This window comes from Tympanuchus pallidicinctus, unplaced genomic scaffold (assembly GCF_026119805.1).
Source record: "Tympanuchus pallidicinctus isolate F22 unplaced genomic scaffold, pur_lepc_1.0 scaffold16, whole genome shotgun sequence".
Taxonomy (NCBI): Eukaryota; Metazoa; Chordata; class Aves; order Galliformes; family Phasianidae; genus Tympanuchus; species Tympanuchus pallidicinctus.
Window position 1 is genome coordinate 19,781,680 of NW_026294679.1, and position 20,206 is coordinate 19,801,885.

Sequence of the window (20,206 nt, forward strand, 5' to 3'; positions counted from 1 at the left end):
CTTCCCTCTTGACAGTCCCCAAGGCAATGAGTACTCTAGATCTTCACTTGTCATCATATTTAGTTCTCCAAGGTACTAAGACAGTACAAACTTCTTGTCTCTTGAATCTCATCTTGGCACTTCATGTTCAGTTCCTAATCCCAGCCATCAGGAGCTAGAACAGGTGCATGATGTCCTTTACCCTCCTCCCCCATTATCTTGGCTGGTGAGCCACAACTCCCAGCTGCTTTCACGATAAATGAAGTCACATCCCCTGGGGCTGCTGTGCAACAGGGGACTTTTTAGGAAGGAAATCACTTTTTAGATGCTTGCTGTGCACGGTGGTCTTGGGATAAAAACATCATTGATAAAACTATCACTCCTAGCCTGCAGAGAACCATACAGTCCACGTCAGGCAACACAGATATCACCTGTCTCTAAACTTATCAGTCTCAGATACATTTACACCTCTGTTCAGTATTTCATTTTCTACACAGTTAGTGTGATAGGAAACTGCTGCAATGGGCTAAAAACAACTGACTCTGCAAAGCACAGAACAGCCCTATCTAAAGTTTCATGCATCTGATCGATGGCCTGAGGAAAGAATTAGGAGCCAGAATCAAAGGAGTTTAGGCTCAAGCAGTAATTCCATCTACACAAGGTGCTTATTCTCAAGTGTCTTCATCTCTCCACCCAACAAGGAGCACTGCACACCCTCCCAGCAATAGGCTGTAAGGAATTGCTCCTATATTTGAAAAGGTTGTGTAAGTATAAAATATTTGGACAGAATCTTACCACATGCCCATATATCGACTGGTTTTCCATAAGGATCTTTTCTTAAGACTTCAGGGGAGAGGTAGCCTGGAGTGCCAGCAAATCCTGCCAGGGAATGGATGACATAAAGTACAGTCCTCAAGCAGAATAAGATTTTACCATATCATAAAATCCAGTATTCGTAATTTTCAAAACCTATCATCCCCAACCCCAGGTTTGCCAAAGCTACCTCTAGATATAACAACAGAAAGAGACAAAAAAAAAAAAAAAAAAAAAAGAGAAAGAAAGAAAACCACATGAGGATGAGCATCTATCTATTGCAGGAAGAGCAGAAAAACATAAAAGAGGGAGGGAGCATGGCAGCTAGCTGGGCACAAAGTCATACACTGTATATCTCATATGCTTCACATCAGAGTTACATGTATAGCTTGGAGTTGGAGAACGCTAGACACAGATGGGACATATCCCATAACCAAATGGTGCGAGCAGATCAGGAGAAGTAGCTGCCTCTCCAGAATCTCCACAGCACTGCAGAGTCTCAGAGCTGATGTTAAGCCTGAGAAGGTCTCATTTCTAATTATGTTTTACCTAAACAAAGATACAGCAAAGATCCAAATGTGCCTGAGAAGGCCAGTTCAAGTGCATTTCTGTAAACTGACCAAACAAAATTCCAGATCTCTGCACTCCTAAGTCATAGGAAAGTTTGGATCAGGGTCTAAACTTAGCAGTTGCATTCACCTCTGACGCTAGCATCTACTAAACAATAACAAGAAAAATGGAGGAATACATAGACATTTTTTTCTGTCACTTTGTCTTTCCTCTATTGCACAGAGGCTCATGCCTCAGCAGAGGACCTAAAGACTGGGATGCTGGAAGTAGCTATGCTAAATGCATGCAAGCATGCTGGAAGAGCTAAGAGAGAATACTGAAAAGCTGAGAGATGGAAGCAACTGAATCGGTAAAGGTGTGAGCAGAAGTGAGAAACCTCAAACATTCTTACCAAACCAGGCCTGCTGCTCTCCCTGCACTTCAATAGCCAGTCCGAAGTCAGCCAGTTTGACAGCAGCACCTTTACATTTACTTGCCAGTAGCAAATTCTCAGGCTGGGGAGAAGAAAGGAAAAGAAAAAAAAGGTGGGGATAAGAATGAAAGACTGATATCCTCATTAAAACCTCCTATCTTTGTATTCATATCATTAAATGCAATCTCTTGACAGCAGGCACATACTTAAGCTGTTCAGATGAAAGCAGAGAAACAGCAACAAATGGCCTTGACCTAGAGTGGCAGAAAATCTTCAAATCTAATACAAATTCTCTATAGGAGTTGGAGCCTCTCCCAGACCAGCCCATACATTACATGCTGACACCAGAGGGCACTGACAGCACAGTTCCTGAAGCACAGAATCCAAAATTTGTTTTTGTCATCCCTGCAGAAAGTAATGTGGAGCAAGGGAGGAGAATGGGATACAGAAGATACAATCTACAGTGATGTTTCACCCCATGAACGTTATACAGTCCTCAAGGCACTGGAAAAGTAAATATAATGCTAATAGGGTCTGCCAAATACAGAGCTGTAATGTGGGATGGCATCATCTAGATAGTCAGTAGCTTTCATCCCTAACAGAAAAAGCCTCAAATTGGCAACAACAAGCGAGTGCTCTTGTATACTGCTACTTTCATGCTACAAATTCTTACATACAGTAGTGTTAAATATGCTGTCATGCTACTGCCACTGTCACCTGTACTATGTGCAACCATGTCACTTGCCCCAGGTGGCAGAAAAGTGAGACAGACTACTACTTCCCATCATGTGAATCTCATTTGGGTCATAATTCTGTCATGTTCCAGTGGAAGACTTCAGCAGAAGTCTCACTATAGCTTCAAGAATTATACTGAGACAGTCAGCAGCTTTCTCTGCAGCACCACATCAGCTAGTTACAACAGACTAATTGAAACCTCAAAGCCTGTAAGGTGGTGGCTATTACAGATCAGCAGGAAACACAACAGAGACAAGGAATGACAAATGTCATTTCACATCTTATTCCCTTCTGACCATTTGTGCAATTCATATCAACTTGAGTTTTTAACCAAGACAGATGGAAGCCTGGAAATACAGAAATGAGACATCGTCTTAGTTTCACAAATCCAGTGAGCTGGCTTTTTGCATCCTGCCCACTATTTTCATCCCCCTGAAACACTCCATCCCTGTTCTGCCTGACAGGAAGGAGATGCTATGCTCATTCACATCCTTAAAAGTACTGGACATGTTCCTTGCTTTTGTTCTGAAAGAAAGGAAGAAAGCTTTGCCTATCACAGTCCTTATCATGAATGACGTGGAAAAAAGGGGAACTGGTTCTCAATAAACTTTGGTGGCACCGTTTTTTCACTATGTGGAAAAGCCTGTGTTACTTAAGCTGTGAAAATCTACCAGTATAAACAAGTCCTTACAGCAGTAGACCAGTGAAGTATTCTGAAAATCACTCCCAGCTTCAGGTCACACCTTGGCTTGGCCTGAAACACTGAAATTTAGGTCAGGCTTGTGCCAGCTAAGCATCATTTCCCTCTAAACTACAGCTACAAACACTGCAAGGCTAGCAGTGTTTATCATCCATGCATGTTTGCCAACACTTGGATCGCCTCAGGCTCCACACAATTTTTGTAAGGAAGGAATGCATTCCTCAATTTCTTACTGCCTTGTCCCTGTGGGTAGTTTGATATTCAAAGTTCTTTTAGAGAATAATAGCCAGAAGAACAGTTTACAAAAGGTACAAGAGACAACTTCACATGAAGCAAGTTCTGCAGTTATTATATGCTGATCCCGAAAGGCCAAGCTTCTGGCAAAGAGCTATAACATTAAATAAGGAGCATAGGATCATTTATTTTAAAAGGAATGGATAATCCTCGGGCCTGGATAGCTTCAGTGAATTGGAGGAAGCAACAGAAGAAACATATTAAGTACTGTGTGGAGTGTCTTGTTTTAAACAAGTTAACAACTAACACAAAACTCGGGAAGCAAAATAGGTGATATATAAACACAAAATACAAAAGAACACTTGCAGCATCTTGCACCAGAAAACACCACCTATTTTCATAGAAGCCCTAATTTTGGGCAATAGTTCCTCTTGGAAGTTGCCCTTCTCATGGGTGTAGGTTCCCTTCAGGTATTGATAGGCTGCAATGAGGTCACCCCGCAGCCTTCTCTTCTCCAGGCTGAACAAGCCCAACTCCCTCAGCCTGTCCTCATAGGGGAGGTGCTCCAGCCCCCTGATCATCTTAGTCGCCCTCCTCTGGACCCTTTCCAAGATCTCTACGTCTTTCTTGTACTGAGGGCTCCACACCTGGACACAGTACTCCAGGTGGGGCCTCACAAGAGCCGAGTAGAGAGGGACAATCACCTCCCTGTCCCTGCTGACCACCCCTCTCCTGATGGAGCCCAGGATCCCATTTGCCTTTCGAGCTGCCAGAGCGCACTGCTGGCTCATGTTAAGTAGTCATGATCCCAAGTAGTCCCTTCCAACCTCAACCATTCTGTGACTGTCAAAATATTTTTATACCTGTTATGTGCTGTATAACAATCCAAAACGAACACTAGTAGCACGTGTCATCCTGCATTAATTTCACTGGACCACTGGTGGTCATCACCACCCCACTTTACAAAGAGAACGCTGCAGGACAGGTAGACCTTCTGGCACAAGCCTCTTTGCTCTGGAATCTGCTCAGCTCCCAGTACTGCTAGCGCCACGTGTGAAGGGAATTTTAAGTAACTCCACCATGGGGGCTCTGGGTCTATAAATGTGTCAACTGTGGCAGACAGCTGATTTACTCATTGTTCTACTAGCCAGCAGTTTTGTTTTTTGATTAAAAGCTTCTACTGATGAGAGAAGAAAGAAATGACATGAAAAACTCTTGTTGTGCATCTCTGTCCTAGCCCAATACCATGTGTTTGGCAACAGTGAAGAATAAAAATATATATGTTCTGTGCAGACAAACTCATCCTGGCAGATTGAACAGAGAATGCCCCAGGTCTCTAGAGATCTTTTCAATAGCAAACTAGAAAGTGTCCTTCATTATAATGAATCCTACCCAAACTTCTCTGAAAGTCCACTGCTGTCTGATACCACAGCTACCCCATCCAGGAGCTGCCTCCAGAGATGCTGAGAGCTGACAGAGTTCATGAAGAAAGAAAACTTCCTTAGTACACCCTCTAGAAAAATCTGAAGGAGTGAATTTGTGCTTCGGGAACAACTGTGCCCAACTATAGTAAAGGGAAACAAAATGAAAACAAGCAAACAAATAAAGAAATACAAAAGCCAAGGCCCTGCCAGCTGGCAACATAATTCCTGTCTTGCCTCTTCCAGTGGTGCCCTGGCTGCTCCTCAGCCTCTGCGGCACAGAGGAAATATTACCTTCAAATCCCTGTGCACGATATCATGCTGGTGAATGTGATTCACACTCTCCAGTATCTGATGAATACAGTGGCTGCAAGATAAAGGGAGAGACACACAGAGTTACACATGTGTACACATACATTTGGCACCCTATCCCAGAATGTTTCCCCAGCTTTTATATTTGTACTATGGAGAGCTGAGAGCTCCAGGCTGAATCCCTCGGTTGTGCCCACCGGATGCCGCAGCTCAGCGCTGTCACCACTTCACGCTCCCTCCCACTCAGCAATAGGATGCTAGACATCCTAGCTACAGCAGGACCACAGAGCCTCTCGCCTGCCTGTCATTGTCTCCTTCTCCCTTCTCACTGTTCTAAGCATCCCACTTGCTCCCCTAGCCAGTAACACCCACCTTGCACAGGGAACTGAGGCACACAGGTAGCTGCAAACAGCAGCTGAGACTGGACATGCACGGCCCAGTGCTCCAGGAAACACTGAACGGGGCTACTCCAAGCACAGAATAAACTTTAGAAAGCAGCAAACTCCTCCAGTAAGTTCAGGATGAAGACTCCTGGGTGCCTGCCAGTTTGCAAAGCTTTAAAAGCAGCATCTCAAGCACTTTACATACACAGTGTGTGTGTACACACCCGCTTACCGGGTGCCTTTTAAGTACAGATCCCACTTAAGAGGTTAGCAATCTGAAAAGCAGACTCAGCCTCTGTTGAACACAGTGTGCTGCACTGCCCCAGCCCACAGAAAACTGACGCCTCTGTCACTCTCTTTGCTGTAATCACAAAGGAAAAAAGCAACCCCACATTTATACCTGACATATTAGAACAGTGCAAAACAACCATGGAAGAGATTTCTGGTTGAAGCAATCTATTCTGTCACAAATTTACTGAGCTCTTAGAGTGTCTGCTGCAAGAAGTGGGCATTTTGGCAGCCTGCATGGCTGGGCAGTAAGCACCCAGGCATGGGTAACTCAAATAGGTTGTGTTTGTGAGCTCACTGTCTCCTCACCAAATTCTGTTCATCTCAGGGGAACAAATTAAAAATACCTCACTAAAAGGAAATTGTCTACTGGAAAAGATGGGAAGAGATTAAGAGAAGGAAGGGGAGAGATGAAGCCCTATGTATGTTACCCCTGCCTCCCCAAAGCTGGCAGCACAAGCCTCAGGGTTGGAGTCCATGAATATCTCCTTGCTCCCAAAACAAAAATGTATAATTAGAACAGAGCTGAGTCTGAGTGAGAGAGATTTTCTGGCCAAAAATGGCAAAAGTGTGAGGTGTCCCAGGCGAGCCAAGTGCGGCAGATTGGCACGGACCTCGCTCCCTCGCTCTCCCAGCCTGCTCTGGAATTCAGCTCAGCATGGGGGGAGAAAGGGAGGAGGAGTTTCATTCTGTCATCTTATGGGCACTGTGAGTCTTGTCCAACTTAAAGTCAGAAGGCTGAGCACCCCCAGGAAGGCTCATATAGCTTCTTCCTCTCCCCCAGCACAGCCAATATTTTCCTGAGCAGTGTTGGTCACAGTCAGCTCTTCATCACTTTAGAGAACAGGCACTGGCAAGAGGGGCAGTGGGGAGGCTGATGATAAACTCTGAACTTCCCAACATCAAGGTGGAACAAGTCAAGTGACTGCATATCTGTTTGAGATGCCGTGCCTACAATCCACATGCACACCCTACTGAAAACCTCTACAGAACAATCAGATCCTCCAGGAGTTCCACCAATGATGAGCCCATTGGCCTTGCCCATAAGCAGACAGCTCCCCAGCTGAGCGTGTGGTGCAACACCTCATTTAAAAGCATCATGTAATGCCCAGAAGAAAGTGGTTGTAAGTGTACATGGAAAGCAAATAAGCACCCATGAGCTGCACAAGTGTACAAACATGCCATACATTTTCCTTCCTTACATTCAGGAAAGGCATGCTCTCTCTGTAGTGCTGCTTCTATCCAAGCTGGTGTGCTTACCACTGTGGGACGGGCTTCCTCAAAGTACTACCTGCCAAACTCACTTTGCAGCAACATTCACTGCCCCCTTCTTATCCCTCTCCTCCCATGGCTCTCTTAATTCATGCCCTAGCAAGAGGTAGTATGGGATGTGGACAAAGATACAGAATAAGTAATGATGAAATATCATCATCAGGCCATTCTTAAGGCCTGCTATAGCAGAACAGGAGCTGCCTGAACCCAGCTTTGTTTCCAGGTTCTCCCTGGCCAACAGACAGATGGTTCAGAGGCATCCTCAGCTATTACTGTGCAAATTACTCTGCATTAACAGCAAAGAGACAAGCACAGTCTGTTTCAGGAAGCTCAACATGGAAGAAAGGGGGAATGCTCAGAATAAGGAAGGGCACAGCTTGAAATCTTTTCAATATTAAAGTAGAAAGGCACATGTTATGCCATTTTTTTCACTGCAACAGACAGCATACCACCAGAGAGCTTTCATAGAATCGTAGCCTTTAAAGCCCTTCTTTCCCTCCCACTCCTGTAAAACCATTACCTAAACAAAGGCAACTTGAACAGGTCTGCCCAAAAGCAGCAGCATGTCACTGGAAGCCCTGCAGGAGGGCAGAGACCAAGCAGGCAGAGCTTTCCCACAGCCAGAGGACAGCTCTCCCCTGTGTTACTCACTAAGGACACCCTGTCACCAGTCACCAGGAAGGTCAGGCGGACAAAGCCACTAGCAACAGAGCTCCCAGCAAAGAACACACCACAGCAGCAGCGTCTGCAGGCAGCAAGAGCTGGAGCTGCAGTGAGTCAGGCTGGTCGGTGACAATAGTTTATTCTAATGGCAGAAAGAGGAATTGCTTTTTCCAGATAGGGAGCAAGAGTTGCAGAACAAAGCCATGCACAGAACATCAGTCAGGAAATTCATCCCGCTTGCCAACACACATGGCACACACAGAAGGATCTGGAAACAGTCTTACCTGGCATCTGCTTCACTGTAGTACTCTCTGGCAACAATATCTTCAAATAGCTCCCCACCAGTAACCCTGGAGTATAAAATAAAGGTTGTTACAGAGCCTGTCCAAGCCTAGCTGACCACGCCAAGCCAGAAGGCTGTATGGGACTTGTGCTGCCTCTGTGTTCACATCCTTTCCCTACAATCCTGCTGCAGCCTGTGCTGAGCAGCCTCCACTGGGATCTGTGGTATGGAAGGATACGGGCAGCTCCACAGCCACAGCACCAGTATTGGCAGCTCACAGAACACTCTCAATGCACTGAGCAAAAATGTCCACGCATTTCTACAGGGCTCAGCAAATATTACATTTGGGCAGACCAGCATTCCTTTGATCCCTGCAAACTGCCTCAGGGACAAAAGTCACAGGTAGCCACTGATTGCCATCCTACACTTGTACCTGCTGCCAGGAGTTTTCCTGGTCTATCCCCTACCACATAGTCAACGATTTTTTGTAACGTGCTGTTTTGTACAGAGCTTGGAAGAGAAAGAGAGAATTCAGGTGTTTCTTATTCTGCTCCTACTCAACCATCCACGTGTCTGTAACGTTGATGAAGCATCAAAGCTGAAGAAAGACACTTACAGATCAAAGACGAGGTAATGGAAGCCTTCTTCTGAAATACTGTCATGGAGCCGCACTGCAAAACACAATCAAGAAATGGAGATTTACAGAGCATGCAGCAAATATGACACTTCAAAAATCAAGCCTAGCCACACAGACAAGCTCTCCCTCAACTCAGCCCATTAATTCCCTATGCCCTTCATTTTGTGTGCTCAGTTAGTGACCTATTTCCCTTGCTTATCTCAAAGGAACAGATGGGTGTCCTTCACATACACCCACCTCACCCCAGCGCCAAAACAAACTCTGAATTTCTTTGACCATTCGTTCTCCTCTTCTAAAACTTCTCTACTCTCCTTTCACATCTACCCACTCTTTCTTCCATGTTCACGCTTTGCAGTCTTTCCTCAATCATTCTTATTTTCCCCAAGCCCTTTTCAGAATCTCCAACCAAAAACAATACAAATAAAAAATGCCAAAATTCATTTGTAAACCCACCTGCACATTGATGCTATCCATCTCCCTTCTACCTTTTATCTGTAAAGCTCAATGAAGCCTGTTTCTTCCTTTTACTTCCTTTTCCTGACACCATTCCAACTTATACCCCCAATCATTACCTAAAATTCAAGCTCACTTTTGTTTTATTTTTCTCATCTATTTGTTACTAAGGGCATAAATGACCACAGTTGTCCTTAAAATTTAATCCTCCCTCAACCTACTTACACATCCCTTCTTGTTGCCTAAATTAACTTCCACCTTTTCCCTTTTCTCATCCTCTTCACCATCAGGGCTAAGGTTGCATCTACAGTGGGCTGCCCCGGATACTCTGTGAGATCTCTGGGGCCCTGAAGTCCTTCCCCCAAGTTACAAGTAGTAAATAGTGATAATGACTACATCCACAACAGAAATGAATTTCTCTTCCAGTGCCATTTCCTCCTGTCTGAATTAAAGCCTTGCTTTCTTTTACGTTTCTTGGATTAATTCTAACAGTAGGTTTTGCTTTTAGAGCAATAACAAAATTAAGAGCTCAGTTTCTCATATCTCTACGTCCTCCTTTTAGCTTTTCTCTCCTGCTGAAAAACTTCACTCTTTTCTTTGCCAATCAGAGTCACTAACTAGCAGTCCTACTTGACTCAGTCCTTAAACTGCCACACCCAGACTAGGACAGCTTGGTTACCTTATTTACATGATTCCACCTACAGGATTTCCCTATTGATTCACACAACTAGATGGGCCTGGAGCGAGTCTCAGCCACCGCAACATCTGTGTAATTGAGTATTGACTGAAGTAACATTACTGTTCTCATCTCTACAAAAACAGGATAGTTACCTTGTTCTGTCACTATAGCAGTACCTTTGCATCCCTTCCCTGTCTTCCACTCTTTTCCATGTAAAACATGAAACACGAGTGACCTGTCTTGGCTTCTCCCAACACAATGATTATCTCTTTGCCAGCATCAAGAGGTCAGTTTGCACCTTTTATTGGTCCATGACGTCAGTTACCATCATCATCTTGGAAACGTTTCAAACAAGCACTTGGCACCTGCTCCCATCTCAGGAAACAACCACAAATTTTCTCAATGCTCTCTTCTTATCCTTCTTGCAACATGTGCATGCAAACACCCACAACACAAAATTAAGAGTAGCATAAAAGTGTAGAGACCACTTCGTACACCTTTCCTAATAGAATTGTATTCTTCTTTCCTGCATGCTCCAGCATTTTTTCCCTGCCATAATTTGCAAGCTCTCCAGGCTGATCCTTTGACCAACTTCCTCTCCTCAGCATTTCTTTTCATGGAAGAGGTTTGGGAGCAGTACTCCACAAGGCATAAGACTGCAAACCAGCAAGTACAGTTAAGGGAACAATACCGCAGGTATTTGACATAAAACTGTTTCCTCTGCTGAAAACAGAGATGTAGCACCTTTAAGAAATAAATATCTCAAATAATAGGCAGTAAAATAAATGACTAAAATAAAAATATCTTCCAAGCTTTAGTCAGTTTTGTAATAACTTCACTGTAACACAACTTTGAGCTTATACAAGGACTTGCCCCCCTGAGCACTTGGCAGAATCCAGCAGAGGTGACATTACAAAAAAATACAGAGAAAGGTATCTCCTAAGAGGAAACATTTCCATTGAAGGCTGGGAACAAGACATAAAGTGACTAAAACAAACACTTGGATTCTCAGTGTAGGGCAGGTTTTCACTCCAATGCCAAGAGATTTTCACTGCAATGCACAAAATTGTTTGATGTATACGCAAAAGGCAACTACATAAATGAGAGCTAATGCCCAGGACATAGGCAAAAGCCTGTGCAGAAACCTTATAAAAAGGGAAGAAGGAACAGATGGCGAAACTTCAAGGAAAGCTGAATGTGCTAATAAGGTCATGTCAGGTAACACTCAGTATGCCAGAAAGCATTCTCCACCCTCTGGCACCTGAAAGGTCAGCAAAGTGCTGTCAGAAGCAGCGAATCAGAGAGCGGCAGCACAAACGAGATCCCAGCAGCTGCGGAGGACAGCCACCAGTGGGCCGAGCTGCAGCCAGGAGCAGCAAACACCTCTGTAGGTAGAAGAGAGAAACAGTGAACTCTGACACCAAGATGCAGACAGCAAACTGCAACCAAATATAAAATATGAAAGAATTTTTCGGTAATATTTATTCGTCCTGAGGAAAGTGATTTTGTCAGATGCATTTTGAAAGAGGAAGGAAGCAGCAAGTCAGCTGGCAAAGACTGGCAGAGGCAGCAGAAAGAGCCTTCAAGGACAGTAAAACACTGTTTGTATACTTAGGTGGGGAACCATGACAGGAGAACAGAGAATTGTATTTATTGGCTCATAAATACCAGTGCCATACATCACCCTAAGGCTGCACAGCAAAAGAATAGAGCAGACCATGGGGGAAGGATGCAGGCCATTAACTTAACAAGGGAGCTGCTTCCTCGCAACCACCCAGAGCAGCACTGAACAAAACTTGCACGGGATTTAATCTGCCTAGGTAACAAAGCTCATAATAACACTGGAACAGCACAGAAGCAATAGGAATGAGGGCAGTGGGCACCATCACCCTGCAAAGAAATAATTAGCAACAGCTTAAAATATCAGACTTAAACTGTGAAAGAGAATAACGATGAGATGGGCTGAGAAAGACAAGTCTGAATAGGCCAAAACTCTCATGACGTTCAATTCTAGCCCATACCTGCTTCACACTGACACTGAAGGGAAGAGGTGAAAGCAATGCCCAGGGGTGGAGGTGAGAGAGCATCCAGTTACTAGAGCATCCAGAGCTAACACATTGTCCACTGGCCCACCTGCAGACTCACAGCTGGCCTTCCTACCCTGCAAGGACGTGGCAGTCACCCTTGTGCCAGGCGTTGCACTACTGACACACATGTTGAAGTGCTCTGCTCCCAAAGGCTTTGTGAACTATCCATTTATAACAACACAGCCTTTTCCAAAACCATTCAGGCAGCCCAGGAAACAGCACATAGTCATAAGCAACTCCACCACCTTTACCTCACGTCAAGAATGAATGCACTTAAAATGTTCCTTGGCCTCCCCTCCAATTTGACTCAGACAGAAGATCCACATTGTTTTGACATTCATCATGGAGATACAAAACCATCAGATACCATCTGACATCTCCATCTTGCAGGCAGTGCAGGGCCTGCTGCTTCAGCCTCAGCCATGAGGGCCCTCCACACCATGACAGGCCGTGGGGTCTCATATGGCAGCTTCCAAGGGTGGGGGGGGTTAAAGGACCTGAGCACCAAGTGTTCTCCATTTCATATAATTTCCCAGGCAAAGTAGATTTGTTCCACAGGTGCTGCTCCTGAATCACCATCTGATGTCTTCGTTATTACCTTAAGCTCAGCTTCAACCAGCTGAGCAGAGTCCTGCTCATACCTGTGTAACCTACTGACATGACAGGGTGAAAAGTGTAATCATATGTAGGTGCTAGAAGAGGGTAAAAAGGAGTAATGAAAATTGACCGCCTATAAAATGAAGAATTAATAAAATAACTAATCCAGCTATTCCTCTCCTCCAAAATGTCACAGACCCGTTTTCTTTCTCCCACCATGGGAACAGGAACATCCATGCCTGGTACACCAGGCTAACAGATGCACACACCACAGAGAGCTGCAAGTCACAGCAACAAGGAAATTGCACAAGAAACATAGGGTCTCCCAAAAGATGAACAAACTATACAGAAGCCCAGTACTTGCCAAAGGAACCTGACCTTACTCTATTCACCAGAATACGATGCAGTTGATTTCAATTAGCCGATTTTGTCACCCAGAAGCAGCAATTCAAATCATATTTTCTTCCTAGTGAAACACTCTTACCACAGGAATTTTTGCAGATGTAGAAAACCAGTCCCTGCCAACACCAACTACACTCATGGTCACCTTATGACTATTCCCACGCCAAAAGTCTTTGATGGATGAAAGAACTTACTGAAAAGGTTAGCAAGCACAGACAAGGAGAGTGGAGTAAGAAAGAAAACAGAAGCAAGTCAGCCAACAAGGCAGTAAGTCAGTTACAGGATATGGTGAAAGACTTCACCCAAGGTTTTAGTCAGAGCACAGAAAAAAAAGTCCCATTCACATCAAGCAAAAGGCTCATACAGTTCACAGGCACATCAGTTCTGTAAGACTGAAGTCTTACAGATAACTTCAGAAATAGCAAATAAAAACCACAGCACTAGTTAGCAATGCCAGGACAACTGCTAACCAAAGAAGCAGAATCAGTTACAGTTTATGGGGGGCTGTTTTTTTTTTTTTGTTTTGTTCTGTTTTTAAATAAGAATGCAGAAATAGCATAGCTTTCTTCATATACAGTCCTGAAGCTGGTACCACAGTAGTACTCCACTTGGCATAAGGAGATTGCTACCACTGTCCCTTCAGTTCTAAATGCACACCTGTAATACTGCACTGTTAAAGAGCTGCTGTGTGCCACCACCTACATACAAGGCACAACCTCTCTCACTGGTTTAAGCATCCTTCTCTTTCCTGTTTCCCTTCAAGTCTCAACCCATCAAACTACAGCTCTCATCCTACATAAATTGCCATTACCAGTACAGGAAGAAACATCCACAGAGCTGGCCTCTTAGGAAAATAATTGACAACACAGAAGCAGTGACAGCAAACTACTCTCTTCCCCAAAAACTCATGTCTTCATCCCCTTGCCATTCTTGAGTCATGTGACCCTGTAGGGGCAGCTGCAGCTCCCTGAGGCCTAAGCATGGCACAAAGCATCTGATCCTAATAAGAAAAACCTCAAACAAAACAGACTGTATCAGCCTAACAACCAATGTCATTTGCTGCTGCATCACGCAAAGCAAGACTGTGAATACAGAAGTTGAAGCACACCACAAAGGAATCAGAAGAATCTTTCCGTTTTATAAAAGTTCACCTATACAACAGAAATATAAAAAGACAAGGAAGGGCAACAGGCATCTTATTTTCAAAGGGTCATATTTAGAAAGCAAACTGATACCCAAGTCACAAGTACGGATGATAGCTAGCTGACTTGATCCACATCTTCCCTTTGCTCTGCCCAGTGTGCCCAGTTTTATCATTGTTTTACTCTTGTTTCAATGCCCAGAGCATTCATGCCTGCCACACAAGCCCAAGATAAGGCTCTTTTATAAGGCAGGGTGGTCTTTGTCAAACTGCTGCAAGGTTTGTTCTGCAAAACAGAACAGTTACTGAAGTCACAGCACAAGGCAAAGAAATACACAAGCAGAAGAATAATTTCACAAGATGATTCCTTCTATCTTCACAATTATTAATCTCTGCTTAGGAAAATTTAACATGAGCTGAAACATACTTGCTCCTATACACCAATGGTCTCTGCCTGTGCTTAGCGATAGTGCTCAGCAAGAGGAAAGGGTCAACTTCACTGCTGAACCTAGTGTTTAAATCCTTTGAATTCAACGGGAAAATATAACATGCTATTGGCCACGCTGCACCAATATATCTCATGTATTGGGATTATATAACACTTGGAATTCTCCAATTAAGTTGCCTTTGTTGCAGTACATGCAGCAGAGCCAAAACAAGGCAACCAAGACTTCTGGTTGTCTCCTTATGGTAATAGAAATGCTCTAACTCTTTTATGTAGTCTTAGCATTGCAAACTCAAAAGTACTCTAGGATCTTCTGGACTGAACAATGCTATTAGAAGGTCAGCCTTCTAATATGCCTCATTAGAAGCAGCCAAGCTTCACTTTTCAGCACTTCCCAGACAAATGTTTGCCTGTATCATGCAAAGAGAGACCACGTGGGGCATATTACAAAAAGTATATGTCAGAAGAAGCAAAATAATACTGGAGGCTAAAACCTGCCTGATGCCCTTTACCAAAGATGCCTTGCCTGATGCCCTCTCCAATGTGCCAGGAAATGCTGGAACTACAGATACAAATACACACGGCCCAGCAGACTGCAAACTGAGCACCATCGTCTGTGGCAGCACAAGCGACGAGTGAGCTGACGCAGATGGCTCCAGCTCCAACCCACAGCCCACTTCCCCAGCTGCTCACCAGCCTGAGAGCCTGCTCAGGAATTGTCCCACCGCCTCCCAGCCTGGCTGTATGCCAGGATGCTCCCAGCACAGTTCACAGCTCCCAGGACGCCTATCCCACGAGGAGCCACCATAAGACTGCGACTGCCTGGGAGCTGGGTGCTGAGCTCCCATCCCAGCTGTTTCTCTAATTACATTAAACATGCAGAATTCAGCTGCAGCTGCTCAGGCTGCTTCCAAAAGGACTCTCCTTTTAATTAAAAATTTGCTATTAAAGAGCATTAAGTTGTGTAATGCAAATAATCCTCTAGAAATCATCTGTTCCAGCAGCTAATGACCAGCTTTGTTAGAGCAGTAACTAACAGCAGCAGGACAGTTAGCTAACAGGACATTGCATGCTGGTGTTAACCAGACCATCAGGATCAGGGATTCTTTCCCTCCTTCTGCCTCCAAATCTGACACGGAGAGGTAACAGGATGCTGGATATACACCGGCTTGCCAGCTCCCCAGACCCACAGCATTTCACACCAATTGCAGTTTCAGAGCTTTGGAAAATAAAAAAGAAGAGCTTGTTAACACAGCTCTGTTCAGGTAGAAGCAGGCTGCTGCAGGCTCTGCAAGGAGAGACAAGGGACAGTCTCAAGGAGCACAAAATATCACTGGGATTTATTTTTTCTTCTTCATTGTTCTCAAAAAACACTCAGACCCTAAAAAGTAAGGTCAGGCACAGCAATCCACAGCCTAGGAAGAAGCTGCACAGAGGGCAGTACCTTTCCTGTCGAGAAACTGGTCCTTCTGCAGAGGTAAAATGTAAAAGTAATAATGAAAGCACACAAAGTATTTTTTTAAACATTTCAATGCCAACTAAACTTTTTTTTCTTTCATTTTGCAATGTCTGCACTGAAAGGCTGAAGTTCAGTGCATGATACGTGACATTTATTATGTCTTACTCAAACATGATGTGATGCAAAAGAGTTCATTAGCAGGAATATTTTCTACTCTCCTGATAACAGTGCAGACATGACCATCCAGAGCTGTTATCCCACGTGGAAACTACTGTGCTTCCTTAGGGGAGCAGCCTGGATGTCTGCAGCCAAATGAAAACAGAGAAATCTGCTGTTTACAGCAAAACACAGCCTACAGCATTCTCTTGTTCACTAAGGAAGCAATTCAGATCTCCTGTTAAGAAAAGGTGCTAAGCATGCATCCCAAGCAGCAAGGGGATGGCAGAAATGAGGGCCTGCTCAGCTAGAGATCCTCAAGGTGATGCACGAGTGAACCTTGGTGGGGGCTGAGACAATCCCAACACTGGGTCTGCATGACCAATGCACCCCATTTCCTACTCCAGTAGTTATGAGCATCGTGATATTCTACAATGGGCTGCACAAAGAAGCACAAAACCCTTCTTGAAGCGACTCACACCTTGATCATCACCTTTACTTAAGCAAAGATGAACTGTGTGCTGTTAAATAATCATCCATGAAAATCACTCCCACAAGACAGAGGTACTAGGAGAGATCATTTTCAAAGGAAATAAAACTGAACTGGGTGAAAACAAAATCAGCTAATTCACAGGAGATTTCTCTGCCATGTTTTCCATATGTTAAATAAGGAATTGTCCAGAACCACAGTTTATTCTTAAAGAAGCCAGAAGATAGAAGCAAAAAATTTAAAGAACTGAACTGCAAGTATATTCTGGAGAAAAAAATCAGAAGTAGGAAAAACCTGAAAAAGCAGTAATTCCAGTAGATGCTGAGGACAGCATTTCACCACTGCTATAAATTCCTTCAAAGAAATTAACTCTGAAGCAGCTCAGAAAAGGATACAGAGGCAGAAATCAGAAAAAGAATTTGGCTTCGTCATTTGGCTACTATCAGCCTCTCTTAAAATATGTATTTTTGTTATTCCAGAGCTAAGTGCATGCAATTCTTCACAGCAAGGCTGCCATGAGCTAGGACACAATAACTGACACAAAGAAGGTAAAAATAACAAACTGCTCAGTTTGAGCTATAAACAAAAGATATTCAAGAACTACTTTTGTACGGTTGACTTAAAAACATCTAAGAAGCAGTACAGCTCATCCAGTGACAGGTCCAAAGAGGAGGGACATATTTAGGCTGGCATAACTAAGAAAATTTAAAAGTAGAAGGGGAACATATAACGACAGGATGGACAAACACAGGAATGCTAGAAAACATTTTTCAGACCTATGAATAAGAATTAGCAAATGCTGCATCATTGCTTTGAGAGTTCTGCAGCAGGAAAGGTCACACTCAGAACCGAGCACTTCCCATCTATGTGGAACAAGACAGCTGCAAGACATTGGGGTTCTCAGCTCTGTTGCTACTCTGGTAGTTGCTGTGTAGCAAAAGGCAAAAACCTAAATTATCCACAAGAGAATCCACAGGTAGTTGCTCAATTAGAGGACTTAAAAATCAAATACTCAGGCCAACCAAAATTAAGTTTAATTCTAAGAGACCAAAAGAGCTGCTGCTCCAATAAGAAAGTGGTGACATTCAAAACACTGCAAGTTTAGCTCTACAGCAAAAAGAAAACAATGTGAAGCCTATTTTATCTTAAATGCACAGGTTTCAGTGGCACAACTGGGGAAACATCTGCAAATGAAGGGGCAGAGCTGCGAGCATGCCTGGAGAAACATCCTTCTTTCCTGCAAAGCAGGGACCGAGAGAAGAGAGCACCAGATCGTTCACTCACTCTTCTACATGTCCCCAAATACATTCATGTCAAATGCCCACGAGATTTATAGATATGTGAATCATTGAAATAGTATGTTGTTTAAGGACAAGTGGAATTCCCCATGCAGTCATGACTCTTGCCAACTTCCACAAGCATTTTATCTGCTCACAGACAGCAAGGTTTTAACAGTGCTGCTTTCTGCCTCTTTCTGACACTCTCATATCCTGAGTAATGGATGCAACCATTTTCCCTTTAGAACAGAATGTGGATTGATGTCATACCAATTTGGCTGTAATTTGGTGAGTGTGGCTGGAACAGGGCTTCTCTGGACACTAAATACTCTAGAATGTTGTCAGGAGAATCAAAAACGCAAGTTGAAAGCTAAGGAATTAAGTCCTTCTACTGAAATGAAGTCTGACATACCGTTTGTAGTGGCAGTATGGCTCCCAATGAAAACATGGCATGTACAACAAACATGGCTTTGGAAATCAGAAAATTGCCTCAGGACAACTTTCTTCTGTCTGTAGACGGAAACGTTTTCTGGATCAAGGAATAACCACACTGCAACACTCAGCTCTTTGAAGGATTACTCCTCTGTGATTACCTTGGCCATAATACACATCTAAAGACAAGAAAACACCCACTTACAGAGCAAGAGCCTATAATTAAGGCTGAAGTTCAGTGAAGGTAAGCAAGAGTAACTTAGAAAGCAGTCACTTCACAAAGAGTAACAACAAACAGAAATATCACCATTACCTCATGGCCAAATAAACATTTATTTTTCAAAGTAGGGGTGTTACAGTCAGCATGTAACAGTCTGGAACCATCACACCAGAGTCAACTGTATGGCAGCAAATAAATTCAACAGGTTTGCTTCATATTCTATATGCAGGGAGGAGAGAAAAGCACCTCACAGGGCTGTGACTCACAGTCCTCTGCCCTAGACTCACTAGAGGTTTGTGTCACAGCAAAACAAGAGGGCATGCTGCAATTCAGCTTCCAACACAATTTCCTTCTATGACAGCATAACAAGTCCATGGAATGTGGAAGCAACAATGCATGTAGTATCTAGACTTCAGAAAGGCTTCTGACAGCATCCAATGTGCTATGTCCAAAAGCAATTATAAAAAAAAAGTGTAAGATAATGCTGGATACAATGTGTATAGAAGTCACTGAGAAGAGACACTCAAAATTGCTACTGTCAAATTGGAAAAACATATCAACACCTTCAAGAGTTTGTTCAGAGCCCATCGGTATTCAACAGTTCCATTAATTATCTACATGGTGCAATATATGGCATTTTTATTAAATACATTACTGTACAAATTGCAAACATATAACAGAAAGTTCATCAGAAAGTAAATCAAAATGGTCTTGACAAACCTGAAGAGAACCCACGCAGTACATTTCCTAGTACTTATTTTAATTAGGATAAATGAAATAGCCACTTTGATAAGAATCCTCATTTATACAAGATGGAAAAATTCTTTGCTTGCCAGATCCGCAGAAAGTAGTCTGATGCAACAATGTGTCAGAAAACAAATGTGCATCAACAATATCTTTAAACTTCCATCAACCAACAAAATTTGCCAAAAGAAGAATAATTTTGATGTGACAGGTAAAGCAATTCTTCCCCTTGTAGCCAACACTGACATGGTCTTAGCTGGGTTCTGATATCTTTTTTCAGGCAACACATTTCAAGATAGATATGAAGCCTCTGGACTGAGTCCAAGGGAGAGAGGGAAAAAGGAAAGAAAAAAAGACTAGAGGTCTAGAAAATATGACGTATGAGAAAAGACTGAAAGAACTGGGTTTGTTTAGTCTGAAGAAGAAGAAGGCTAGAAAGAGACATGATAACAGTCTTCAAATATGTAAGATAGTTAGAGGAAAGAAAAACTACTTTCTACATATACACTGGATAGAAATAGAAACAACAGTAGCAAAGTATGTTTTTTTCTAACGTCTAATAGAAGAACTAAATATTTGAAAGATTACCACTAGAGGCTATGGAATTATTCTAGCTTTTTAAGAGCAAACAAGCAGCCTAGCATTAACCAGGTAAGGTTGTCAAATAACTGCTGAATAGACGATACAGCCTTCAGAGGTCTTTTCAACACATTTCAACTCTTTGCTGTAGGCATAAAATAATTCCTTTATCCCTTATTTCTATTTCCTTAATTCCTTTATTTCTATTTACAACCACCCACTGAGTTCAGAATGACTAGACTCTTTTATCTTAAAATAAAGAAAAAAACTTTTTTCTAGGAAGACAAAAAAACAAAACAAAACAAAACAAAAAAAACAACTGTAGAAAATGCATGAACCACTG

At 43.2% G+C, this 20,206-nt stretch overlaps 2 protein-coding genes across 14 annotated transcripts in view; one reads left to right on the forward strand and one right to left on the reverse strand.

Moving 5' to 3' along the window:
- The window catches only part of CAMK2G (calcium/calmodulin dependent protein kinase II gamma), a 111,381-nt gene that overhangs the window by 40,837 nt on the left and 50,338 nt on the right, over positions 1-20,206 (reverse strand). For all 13 annotated transcript variants that reach the window (XM_052678229.1, XM_052678228.1, XM_052678232.1 and 10 more), the window contains exons 4-8: positions 8,682-8,736; positions 8,067-8,132; positions 5,159-5,231; positions 1,754-1,856; positions 775-858 (exon numbers count right to left, since the gene is read on the reverse strand). In XM_052678229.1, coding sequence (XP_052534189.1) covers positions 775-858; positions 1,754-1,856; positions 5,159-5,231; positions 8,067-8,132; positions 8,682-8,736 — 381 coding nt within the window. The remainder of the gene's footprint in view (positions 1-774; positions 859-1,753; positions 1,857-5,158; positions 5,232-8,066; positions 8,133-8,681; positions 8,737-20,206) is intronic.
- PLAU (plasminogen activator, urokinase) overlaps positions 20,103-20,206 on the forward strand; it is a 128,514-nt gene continuing 128,410 nt past the window's right edge. The window contains exon 1 of the mRNA XM_052678243.1: positions 20,103-20,107. The gene's annotated coding sequence lies outside the window, so the exon portion shown is untranslated. The remainder of the gene's footprint in view (positions 20,108-20,206) is intronic.